The 13,222-nt window shown below is 45.7% G+C and overlaps 1 protein-coding gene across 1 annotated transcript in view; it reads left to right on the top strand.

Annotated features, from left to right (window-relative positions):
* Positions 1 to 5,077: 5,077 nt before the first annotated feature.
* The window catches only part of LOC118398317 (TGF-beta receptor type-2-like), a 29,863-nt gene continuing 21,718 nt past the window's right edge, over positions 5,078 to 13,222 (top strand). The window contains exons 1-2 of the mRNA XM_035793527.2: positions 5,078 to 5,346; positions 12,693 to 12,843. Coding sequence (XP_035649420.1) covers positions 5,274 to 5,346; positions 12,693 to 12,843 — 224 coding nt within the window. The 5' untranslated portion in view covers positions 5,078 to 5,273. The remainder of the gene's footprint in view (positions 5,347 to 12,692; positions 12,844 to 13,222) is intronic.

The following is a 13,222-nucleotide window of genomic DNA, read 5'->3' as shown; positions in this document are numbered from 1 at the left end:
ATCATCAGTAAGCATTGTGTGATTTTAACCAAATATGTGTAGGCATTGCCTAATTGTCTATTAATTGGTTGATGATGTCAATGGAAATGTCACGCCTTGGTCTTAGTATTTTGTGTTTTCTTTAATTATTTGTTCAGGCCAGGGTGTGACATGGGTTTTTGTTGTATTTCGTATTGGGGTTTTTGTAGTCATTGGGATTGCGGCTGAGTAGGGGTGTAGCATAGGTTTGGCTGCCTGAGGCGGTTCTCAATCAGAGTCAGGTGATTCTCGTTGTCTCTGATTGGGAACCGTATTTAGGTAGCCGGGGTTTCACTGTGTATTTCGTGGGTGATTGTTCCTGTCTCTGTGTAGTTTCACCAGATAGGCTGTAATTAGATTTCACGTTGCGTTTGTTGTTTTGTATTTGTATGAGTTATTTCATGTATTGCGATTGTTTCATTAAAGACATGAGTAACCACCACGCTGCATTTCGGTCCGACTCTCTTTCTACAAACGAAGAACGCCGTTACAGAATCACCCACCACACGCGGACCGAGCAGCGTGTTAACAGGCAGCGACAGCATGAGCAGCGAAGGGAGGACGTTGTGGACAGCAGAAGTATGGAGTATACTACGTGGGAAGAAATAGACAGGTGGGCGGTCGACCCAGAGAGAGTGCCGGCGCCCGCCTGGGATTCGCAGGAGCAGTGCGAAGAGAGCTATAGGAGAATGGAGTCAAAGAGAAAGACACGGCAGCGACAGCATGAGCAGCAAAAGGAGGATTAATTATTCGGAGAATGGACATGGGAAGACGTGTTGGATGGTAAAGGTTGTTACACGTGGGAGGAGATACTGGCCGGAAGAGATCGCCTCCCATGGAAACAGGTGGGGGCACTTAGGAGAGCAGAGGCAGCCGGAGATAGGAGCCGACGATACGAGCGAACACGGTTGGCAAGGAAGCCCGAAAAGCAGCCCAAAAAAAATTATTGGGGGGGGGGGCCTTACAGGGAGTATGGCTATGCCAGGTAGGAGATCTGTGCAAACTCCCTGTGCTTACCGGGGGGCTAGAGAGACCGGGCAGGCACCGTGTTATGCTATGGAGCGCACAGTGTTTCCAGTGCGGGTGCATAGCCCGGTGCGGTTCATACCAGCCCTTCGTATTGGCCGGGCTCGAGTGGGCATCGAGCCAGGTAAGGTTGGGCAGGCTCGGTGCTCAAGAGCTCCAGTGCGCCTGCACGGTCCGGTCTATCCAGAGCCAACTCTCCTTGTTTATCGTGAGGAGCCAAGGTGGAGACCAGAACCAGAGCCGGTGTTAGAGGTGAGCGAAGCAGAGACTGTGAAGGAGTTCATGGGGAAAGTGGAGGAGAGAGTAATGAGGGAGTTGCTAGTATGGTGCTATAGGTACGATATTCGTCCGACGGAGTGTGTCGGGGATTTAATGGCACCTGGGTCAGCGCTCCATACTCGTCCTGAGGTGCGTGTTAGTCGGCTGGTGAAAAATGTGACAGCCTCACGCACCAGGCCTCCTGTGTACCTACCTAGCCTTGCACGTCCTGTGCCAGTCCTGCTCTCAGGCTCTCCAGTACACCTTCACGGTCCAGTCCATCCTGTGCCACCTTCACACACCAGTCCTCCGGTAGCAGCTCCCCGCACCAGGCTTCCTGTGCGTGTCCTCGATCCTGTAGCACCAGTTCCAGCACCACGCACCAGGCCGTCAGTGCGCCTCACCTGTTCAGCACAGCCAGAGCCTTCCCTCCCTCCTGCGCTACCGGAGTCTCCTGTCTGTTCAGCGCTATCAGAGCCTTCCTTCCCTCCTGCGCTGCTGGAGTCTCCTGTCTGTTCAGCGCTATCAGAGCCTTCCTTCCCTCCTGCGCTGTCGGAGTCTCCCGCCTGTTCAGCGCTATCAGAGCCTTCCTCCTCTACAGCGCTGCCGGAGCCTCCTGCCTGTTCGGAGCAGCCTGAGCTGTAAGTCTGCATGAAGCAGCCAGAGCTGCCAGTCTGCAAGGAGCTGCTAGTCTGCAAGGAGCTGCCAATCTGCAAGGTGCTGCCAGCCTGCATGGAACAGTCAGAGCTGTCAGCCTGCATGGAGCAGTCAGAGCTGTCAGCCTGCATGGAGCAGTCAGAGCTGTCAGTCTGTATGAAGCAGCCAGAGCTGTCAGTCTGCATGAAGCAGCCAGAGCTGCCCGTCTGCAAGGAGCTGCTAGTCTGCAAGGAGCTGCCAGTCTGCAAGGTGCTGCCAGCCTGCATGGAGCAGTCAGAGCTGTCAGCCTGCATGGAGCAGTCAGAGCTGTCAGCCTTCATGGAGCAGTCAGAGCTGTCAGTCTGTATGAAGCAGCCAGAGCTGTCAGTCTGCATGAAGCAGCCAGAGCTGTCAGTCTGTAAGAAGCAGCCAGAGCTGTCAGTCTGCAAGGAGCTGTCAGTCTGCATGGAGCAGCCAGAGCTGTCAGTCTGCATAGAGCAGCTAGATCCGCCAGTCAGCCATGATCTTCTAGATCTGCCAGTCAACCAGATTCTTCCAGATCTGCCAGTCAACCAGTCTCTTCCAGATCTGCCAGTCAACCAGAATCTTCCAGATCTGCTAGTCAACCAGAATCTTCCAGATCCGCCAGCCAGCCAGGATCTACCGGAGCCGGCTACCTGCCTGAGCTTCATCTCAGTACTGGGCTTCCACTCAGTACTGGGCTTCCTCTCAGTACTGGGCTTTCTCTCAGCACTGGGCTTTCTCTCAGTACTTGGCTTCCCCTCAGTTTTGGGCTGCCCCTCAGTCCCGAGCTGCCCCTCAGTCCCGAGCTGCCCCTCAGTCCCGAGCTGCCTCAGTCCCGAGCTGCCCCTCAGTCCCGAGCTGCCCCTCAGTTCAGTGGGGTTCTGGGTGAGGACTATTAGGCCATGGTCGGCGGCGATGGTGGATTATCCCAGGACGCGAAGGGGAGGAACTATGACTGTAATGGAGTGGGGTCCACGTCCCGAGCCGGAACCGCCACCATGGACAGACGCCCACCCGGACCCTCCCTATGGTTTTGAGGTGCGTCCGGGAGTCCGCACCTTAGGGGGGGGGGGGGGGGTTGTCACGCCTTGATCTTAGTATTTTGTGTTTTCTTTAATTATTTGTTCAGGCCAGGGTGTGACATGGGTTTTTGTTGTATTTCGTATTGGGGTTTTTGTAGTCATTGGGATTGCGGCTGAGTAGGGGTGTAGCATAGGTTTGGCTGCCTGAGGCGGTTCTCAATTAGAGTCAGGTGATTCTCGTTGTCTCTGATTGGGAACCGTATTTAGGTAGCCGGGGTTTCACTTTGTATTTCGTGGGTGATTGTTCCTGTCTCTGTGTAGTTTCACCAAATAGGCTGTAATTACATTTGTGGCAGCTCAGGTGGTGGCAGCTCAGTTGCCACTAGTTTTAGTATTTCAAAGCACTTAATTTTAACAGTGTTGTTTGTCTAAGGGGCAAACCTCCAGGGGGTTAGTTATTCTCACTAAGATATCATATTAACATTGCCTAAGTCGTTACAAAATGTATACATTTGCTGGAAATTTGCTTTAAAACTGTAAACATTTCTCTCCACCCAATGGCATAATGGGTATAATTGTAGGAAATGTGCTGTAAAACTGCACATTTCTTCTCTATGCCCATTACAAAATGAGTAAAATTGCAGGAAATGTGTTATGAAATTGCAAAGTTTTCTCTCCGTCATTGGCAAAAATGTGTAGAAATGTAGAAAACTTGCTTTAAAACTACAACATTTTCTCTACGCCCCATGGCAAAATGTATAGAATTTCAGGAAATTAACATAAAAAAATGAATTTTTTCTCTCTCCTCCGTCAAGAGGTGGCCACTGAAATGTTTTGCAGATCTTGCTTAGGGCACCCAAAAGGCTAGAGCCGGCCTTGTGCAGGCGAGTGCTGCGTGCATGTGTGGTGTATGTGTAAGTGTGTGTGTGTCTGTGTGTGTATGTCATATTTTTAACACAGTATACACGCTCATACACATGCACACATATGCATGCACGTGTAACGACGCGGCCGACGCACCTGCCCATAGGTGCCCTATGGCCCCTACTATATCCACTATATTAACGTCGTACAATTGGCCCAGCGTCGTCCGGGTTTGGCCGGGGTAGGCTGTCATTGTAAATAAGAATTTGTTCTTAACTGACTTGCCTAGTTAAAGAAAGTTTCAATTAAAAATGAAAATAAATAAAAATTCATGCATGTTCACACACACACAAACGCACACAGACAAAAACAGACACTTGCCACAAAACGTAAAGGTTTGCACACTATAAACACATCCTATTTTATACAGGAAATCTCCTCAATGGGATAAACACAGAAAAATAACTATTATGAATATATTATGTGACTTTTGTAGCACTGCAATGAAAGGCAGCCATACCTTATTGTGTAGAGAGATAGAGACGACATCTGTAGAGAGTTCATAAGGTCAGGTCTGAAGCCTGACATCATGGCTTGAGTATTCCAAGCGAAAACATATGCTGCAGAAGCACAGTAATAAACCAGTAATTTATGGGTGTTAACAGTGGACTTAACCCCTGAGTTCCACCCATCAAACCAACACAGGGGAACATCAAGGAGCACTCACCCAGCCACTCACCACCTCTAACTGTCCCCCCTCTGATGAATAATAGGTTTCCTCAGGAAGAGAGATATGCAGGAGGGGGACAATGTATCAGGGGTCCATGTGAAAAAGTGGTAGTAAAGCAAGTAAAGAAGTTATGTAATGTTGTCATTCATTTGTTGACAGACACAGCTGTATTTTGGCTGATCAATCATTTGTGTGTAATGGTAAATGGCACAGTGAAGGGCGTAAAAACGTCAAGAATGTGGCAGAATTGTAAGTCAAAGAGGTGTTAAATTCTTATGTTTTGTTTGGATGTGTACTTATCCTAACTTCTTTTGAAGTCATTGCCATCTATTTTGGAGCGTGTCATTTCAACTTTTGCCTTGCTATAGGTATTGTGGCCATAATAACATGTTTCAAGACCAGTGAGCCACAAGCCCAGAAGTTCAGAAGTAGCCCAGAGAAGAAGAAAAAACAGTCCTGCCCTTTCTGAAGATTTCCTGTTTCATGAAAAGTGCATACATACTGTCTGACTCATATACGGCAAGTTCTGCCTGCACTATTTACTTTTCTAACCGGACGCTGCTTGAGAGACGCATGAGAGCAACAGGCAGACCCGAAGAAACCCCCCGAAGAACGTCTCGAATTAAAGTCTGGATATTTACTTTTATCCAGGCTTTAGTAAATGAAAAGAAGAGGAGTTTATAGTCCGTTTCTAAATGGAGCTACTTCGTTTTTCCGCTTTCTGGTGGGGAACGATAATGTTTGGTAGTATTCTGCTAGAACAGAAAAGTGAGTTTTACGTTTCTTTTTTTAAAGTAACCTATGAATGTTGGTGGTTGGTTAGTGTTATCGACGTAATCAAGTAATTATTGAAACATGTATGAGGTTGTTGTAACGAACGTTGACACACGTTTCTTCAAAATTGTCATTCAGTTTTTTTGTAGCAGGTGGTCAAACATAATCCAGCCATAAAACTATACATTTTAGTGGAAGGCCAAATTTTCAGCTCATTTGAGCTAAAACTCGCAAATATATTAGCTGGTGTTACTACAATTTGTATGCATAGAAGTATTTAATGTATACAAACTACGCAGTCAGTGTTGTTCAATATCAGGAATTCAGGAACGGTGGTACGTTTATACCCAAATCCTCATTTTTGTACTAAAGTGGGGTTGGAATGTATGAACATAATGTCTATGTTCAATGATTCAAGTGAGCACTGGTATTTTCCAAGAGGAACTCACATCAGAAAAGCATTTGAGTGTGTAGAATGATGTTTTTGTAAAGAGGAAGTAGGTACAGTATATGTTGTGTGTTGAAGGGGTTGCTTAACACAGTGGGAGGAGGTTTAGCTACACCACCTGTTGCAGGAGAAAACATGCATGCTCGTCCGACCAATGGGACTTTTCATTCTGATGTGCGTTGTTGACACTGGATGTTGGAATTATATTTGGTCTATCATTTGCAAGGTAGACATATCAGAAATTGCCATCTATTTGCCTCTGTCTCCAACTCCAAACATGTCCCAATGGTACCAAACAGCGTTGGTTTCTTATAATCCTCTCTCCCCCACATCTGCAATTATATTTTGCCCTGGGTGACAATTACCAGCATTCATCCACACCATAGCCCGCCTCCTTGGGCTTAAATAACATACACTTTGAGAGGAGTTTTTCTAATGATATAATTACTCCTAACTCTACCACCTCTCACTCTACTACCAGCTCTCAGCCCAAGTTCATTCTTAGCTGTTCTGTTATAACTCTATAACACACTACAAACCACTTCAGGCCAAATTCAAAATTGTACTCCTCTGCAGAACTTAACTGTAATGCCTTTATTTGTTTGCTTAAGATTTAGCAAGTCAGACATGTATACTGCACCCTAGAAATAGCAATAACAGAATATAGCCTAGTATCCCTCTGCAATATCCTGACACCATGTTTACTTCACTGGCTGTACTGCCTTATGAATGCTGCCAGCTGCAGTGGATGTGGCTTCTCTAGATCTGCTCCAGTTACCCTGGTTTTCAGACTTGCAGGTTGTATGATCTGCTCCAGTTACCCTGGTTTTCAGACTTGCAGGTTGTATGATCTGCTCCAGTTACCCTGGTTTTCAGACTTGCAGGTTGTATGATCTGCTCCAGTTACTCTGGTTTTCAGACTTGCAGGTTGTATGATCTGCTCCACTCTGGTTTTACAGGTTGTATGATCTGCTCCAGTTACCCTTTTCAGACTTGCAGGTTGTATGATCTACTCCAGTTACCCTGGTTTTCAGACTTGCAGGTTGTATGATCTGCTCCAGTTACTCTGGTTTTCAGACTTGCAGGTTGTATGATCTGCTCCAGTTACCCTGGTTTTCAGACTTGCAGGTTGTATGATCTGCTCCAGTTACCCTGGTTTTCAGACTTGCAGGTTGTATGATCTGCTCCAGTTACCCTGGTTTTCAGACTTGCAGGTTGTATGATCTGCTCCAGTTACCCTGGTTTTCAGACTTGCAGGTTGTATGATCTGCTCCAGTTACCCTGGTTTTCAGACTTGCAGGTTGTATGATCTGCTCCAGTTACCCTGGTTTTCAGACTTGCAGGTTGTATGATCTGCACCAGTTACCCTGGTTTTCAGACTTGCAGGTTGTATGATCTGCTCCAGTTACCCTGGTTTTCAGACTTGCAGGTTGTATGATCTGCTCCAGTTACCCTGGTTTTCAGACTTGCAGGTTGTATGATCTGCTCCAGTTACCCTGGTTTTCAGACTTGCAGGTTGTATGATCTGCTCCAGTTACCCTGGTTTTCAGACTTGCAGGTTGTATGATCTGCTCCAGTTACCCTGGTTTTCAGACTTGCAGGTTGTATGATCTGCTCCAGTTACCCTGGTTTTCAGACTTGCAGGTTGTATGATCTGCTCCAGTTACCCTGGTTTTCAGACTTGCAGGTTGTATTTCTGTTGCTTTAAGCCGCAGCTCTACTCCACCCTGCAGATTGGGAACAGCTACAGTAGGTGTTTTGTCCTGGTACAGGAGTACAACATTCGCTCCTAAGTCAGTAGCCTTGATATTCTCTGGCATAGAGTAATACAGTATACTACTGCACTGTGAGGAAGTTGGAGGGAAGAGAACCATATTTGCTCTCTCTCCTCTACCGAGGAGAAAGAGAGAGAGAGAAGGTTGATTATTTTAACATGGTTGGTCACGTGACCTGACAAAGTGGCTCTATCAGGTTCACCCCCTGCCAGCCGGTCAAACACAGCGGAGACCCAAGCGCGTCCCAAATGGTGCCCTATTCTCTATATAGCAAACCACTTTTGACCATTGCCTGCTCAAAATTAGTGCTTTATATGGGTAATAAGCTGTCGTTTTGAACACAGACCCAATCCTCACCCATTTCGCTTGTCTGAACTTAGCTCTCGGCGACTGGAATTCTTCAAGAGGAAATCCCTGAGCTGCACATGCAGACAGGCCTAGATGACGGTCAATAATGCATTTTCACTATCGGTTGTGTCACGAGGACGCTGCTGATGCAAGTAAAAGGTTGAGCTTTCTCTTCCTATTTGTGCAGTCTATCATACTTAGACTTGTGGTTATGTGGTAGTGACGTCATTCAGTGTGTAAGATCTCTCCCTCCGTCTCTTTTCACTTCATTTCACCTCATCTCTGTTTTAACAATTAGGAGCATCTGATTTTGGTCCGTTTCTGGTTTTATACATGCTAAAGACACTCCATAAAGGTCTGGAAGGAGAGCAAATGGAGGGAAAAAAAGGGAGTGATCTGGCAGTTTGGGTGCAACATCTCTCTCTTTCTCTTGCTCTTGCATTTTCTTTCTCTCTTGCTCTCACTTTCCAACCCCTCGGTGAGAAAGTCCTGAAGATTGTTGGATCCTTCCTACCTTACCAAAGTGGACTGTTTTGGGGCTATAGTTGATTTTATGTTCAAAATGTGCTGTCCACATGTTATTGCGACAATTAAGTAACAACAGAGAAACATTTATGTAAGGTAATCAACCGTTCACTGGCGCCCTCCAAAGCAAATCTCTCTGAAGTATGATTAGCTTTTGTAACAGGTGGACAAACATAACCCAGCAATAGTAAATTACACATTTTTGCTGGAAGGGACCATGTTCCTCTCACCAACGATACAGTATGGCTATTCACTAAAGAGACCGTATGCGTGTCCAAAATGGCACCCCGTACACCCTTTATAGTGCACTACTTTTGACCAGAACCCTATGGGCCCTGGTCAAAAGTAGTGTACTATATAGTGAATAGGATGCCATTTCACACGCAGATAGTGTGTAAAGTTGGACCAAGTCTTCATATGATAACACGACCCCTGTGGGGTTGGGACTGAATAATGCTTGCACACATAGATAAAGTCGAAGAGAGATTTTTTTATTTGTTTAATTTAACTAGACAAGTCAGTTAAGAACACATTCTTATTTACAATCACATCCTACCCCAGCCAAAACGGACCAATTTTGCGCCGTCCTACGGGACTCCCGATCACAGCCGGATGTGATACAGCCTGGAATTGAACCAGGGACTGTAATGACACCTCTTACACTGAGATGCAATGCCTTAGACCGCTGCACCACTCGGGAGCCCTAAAGATAGAGATAGAGATGTCCTCTCCCCATCTCGCAGCCAAAATATCCCTGTTCCCACATACTTCACTATGGTGATTGCAGTGAAAACAGAATTCCCTCATACTCATTGTGATTGGAAGAGTTAGATTCCAGTTGTTGCCATGTGTCTGAGATTTGTATTCTCTTACATCAGCCAAACAGTAGCATACAGTCTAATGGTTATCAGGAGCAGCACACGCAGTGCAAAGACAGGTAGATAACCAATAGAATTTATTTGGGAGTAAAACATGAGCACGCACTCACACACGCAAATCAAATCAAACTTTATTTGTCACATGCGCCGAATACAACAAGTGTAGACTTTACCATGAATGGCTTCTCTTACAAGCCCTTAACCAACAGTACAGTTCAAGAAGAGTTGAGAAAATATTTACCAAGTAGACTAAAATAAAAAGTAATAATAAAAACAAACACAATAAGAATAACAATAATGAGGCTAATACAGGGGGCACCGGGTACATGTTCAGTGTGCAGGGATACAGGCTAATTGAGGTAATCTGTACATGTTGGTGTGGGCGAAGTAACTATGCATAGATAACAAACAGTGAGTAGCAGCAGTTTACAAAAGGGAGGGGGGTCTATGACTTGGGTGACTGGAGTCTCTGACAATTTTATAGGCTTTCCTCTGACACCACCTATTATATAGGTCCTGGATGGCAGAAAGCTTGGCCCCAGTGATGTACTGGACTGTTTGCACTACCCTCTTGTAGAATCGGTCAGATGCCGAGCAGTTGCCATACCAGGTGGTGATGCAACCGGTCAGGGTGCTCTCGATGGTGCAGCTGTTGAAGCTTTTGAGGATCTGGGGACCCATGCCAAATTTTGTCGTGCCCTCTTCACGACTGTCTTGGTATGTTTGGACCATGATAGTTTGTTGGTGATGTGGACACCAAGGAACTTGAAACTGTCAACCCGCTCCACTACAGCCCCGTTGAATAGTTAATAGGGGCCTGTTCGGCCCGCCTTTTCCTGTAGTCCACGATCAGCTCCTTTGTCTTGCTCACATTGAGGGAGAGGTTGTTGTCATGGCACCACACTGCCAGTTCTCTGACCTCCTCCCTATAGGCCGTCTCATCGTTGTTGGTGATCACTGTTGTGTCGTCAGCAAACTTAATGATGGTGTTGAAGTCGTGTTTGGTCACGAAGTCGTGGGTGAACAGGGAATACAGGAGGGGACTAAGTACACAACCCAGATGGGCCCCAGTGTTAAGGATCAGCGTGGCAGACGTGTTGTTGCCTACTCTTACCACCTGGCGGCAGCTACCGACTTCATGGCTACCGACGTGAGTGCCACGGGGCGGTAGTCATTTAGGCGGGTTACATTTGTTTCCTCGGGTGCAGGGACTATGGTGGTCTGCTTGAAAGATGTAGGTATTACAGACTCGGTCAGGGAGAGGTTGAAAATGTCAGTGAAGACTCTTGACATTTGGTCTGCGCATGTTTTGAGTACATGTTCTGGTAATCCGTCTGGCCCAGCTGCTTTGTGAATGTTGACCTGTTTAAAGGTTTTGTTCACTTCGGCTACCGAGAGCGTTATCACACAGTCATGCAGAACAGCTGGTGTTCTCGTGCATGCTTCAGTGTTGCTTGCCTCGAAGCATGCATAAAATACATTTAGCTCGTCTGGTAGGCTCTCGTCACTGGACAGCTTACATCTGGGTTTCCCTTTGCAGTCCGGAATATTTTTCAAGCCCTGCCACATCCGACAAGCGTAAGAGCCGGTGTAGTAGGTTTCAATCTTAATCCTGTATTGACACTTTGCTTGTTTGATGGTTCGTCTGAGGGTATGGCGGGATTTCTTATAAACATCCGGATTAGTGTCCCGCTCCTTGAAAGCAGCAGCTCTAGCCTTTAACTCAATGCGGATGTTGCCTATAGTCCATGTCTTCTGGTTGGGATATGTACGTACAGTCACTGCGGGGACGACGTTGTCAATACACTTATTGATGAAGCCGATGACTGAAGAGGTGTACTCCTCAACATATTCCAGTCTGTGCTAGCAAAACAATTCTGTAGTGTAGCATCCGTGTTATCTGACCACTTCCATATTGAGTGAGTCACTGGTACTTCCTGCTTTAGTTTTTGCTTGTAAACAGGAATCAGGAGGACAGAATTATGGTCAGATTTGCCAAATGAGGGCAGTGGAGAGCTTTGTATGCATCTCTGTGTGTGGAGTAAAGGTGGTCTAGGATTAGTTTTCGTCTGGTTGCACATGTGACATGCTGGTAAAAATGTGGTAAAACTGATTTAAGTTTGCCTGCATTAAAGTTATCTGCCACTAGAAGCGCTCCTAGACTTTAAAACACACACATGCGCACACACACATTTATACACTCTATTTAGTTATCTCTTTCGCTGTTTCTCTCTCTCTCTCACTCACTCACAAACACACACTCTGACATTATCTCCTGCTTTTTGATGTTCACAAAGTGAATTGGCAAGACGGCAACTAATCAAATTTGCAAATTAGAGACTACTCGACTGAAAGACATACTGATGTTCAATGTTCCCTTTGCTTGTTTTTTTTGTTGTCTGTCTAGCGGTTGTCTCAGTAGAGATGACTATCAAGCACACACAGGCACTCATCACACCACTGAGTCTGAGTCAAGTCTGAACACGACCATAGTAGATAGATGGCACTGCAGAATGTGCTGATTGTTCACCCGGTAGAATTTGCGCTCGAGGGAAATAGTTTTACATATGGTTGAAAAATGGATGTACCATGTTACACTGTAATGAATGAATTGGAGAAGAACACATGAACACAAATGCATCACTTGCTTTGAAAACTCTCTTTTGGAATAGTTATACTTAGAGACGTAGTACCGAAGGGAACATTCCTTTTGTCTGTTTCACACATTCTTTTCAAAGGGAAATGGTCAAGTCTCTCACTAATGATAAATTCCTTCACGTAGTCTGGACTGAGACGTGAGGTTAATGTTTCACTGTACTCACTGATGTTCAACAGGCCATACTCTTCCAGTGTAGGAAATATTAATATGTAATACATTTAGATGAGAGAGTTCGCCTCAGTTTCTGATGTTTGCAGCCTTTTGTTTGTCTGTGTAATTGGAGGGAAATGTCCGTGTCCTAAGTTGAGCAAAGTTATCATCTTCGTTGGGTCAATACAGTTTAGGCCCGTATATGAAAGCGAACAATGGCCCGAGGTTCAATCCAAAACATTTAAAGGTCATTTCCATTTGAGCCAACATCTGCGGCGTTTACCTCGAATGCGATCTCAGCGAACACGGTAACATTGCCTTTAAAAGCTGTATTCGAGCGCAATCAAATGGAATCCCGGTCAAATGTCTTATCTTGTCAAAGTGACCTGTATTACTTTGGAATAGGGAAGTAAAAGAGCTGCAGTGAAGAGTGAACATATTTGACGACACATGAGTAACCTAAATGGACAAACTATTGACTGCTGTACGTAACCATATCCCTTTATAAACGATCAATCTCATGTCTTTCCCCCTATCTCTTTGTGTCTCCACCTCAGTGGCCTCATCAATGACTATGCTGAAGCTGAAGCTTCTGTGTAAGTTCTGTGACGTTGAGTCTACCAGCTGTACGGGCACAGGGAACTGTATGGCCGACTGTAGCATCACATCCATCTGCCCCCATCCAGAGGACGTGTGTGTCAGCATCTGGTGAGTGACTACAGCGCCCCTCATCATCTCTCGTTGGGAGTTGGAATGGCCTTTAAACTTGACCTTAGGAGAGAATGCTGGGTAGTGGGTACAGTGACACACTAGGAGCATGTTAATGTGTGACAGAGCAGAAATGAATACTTTTTCTTTGTCATTTAAAAACTACATTTGCTGTGAACAAGGTTTATTTAAGTAGCTAAAACCAAAAGTGCCCCACCAACAAACCCCACCAAATATCGTTGTGAAATTTGCCTTGTGAATGTAAAAAAAGAGGAGAACTAGATTTGTCCTCCTGTTCGAAGCTGAAGGCAATGTCACATTATCTCATTACATTTATAGCATTCAGAGCTGAAGTCAGCTCATCTCCTAATGCCATGTT

This window comes from Oncorhynchus keta, chromosome 19, assembly GCF_023373465.1.
Source record: "Oncorhynchus keta strain PuntledgeMale-10-30-2019 chromosome 19, Oket_V2, whole genome shotgun sequence".
NCBI lineage: Eukaryota > Metazoa > Chordata > Actinopteri > Salmoniformes > Salmonidae > Oncorhynchus > Oncorhynchus keta.
The sequence above is the reverse complement of the archived record's forward strand: the minus strand, read 5'-3'. Positions and strand labels throughout refer to the sequence as shown.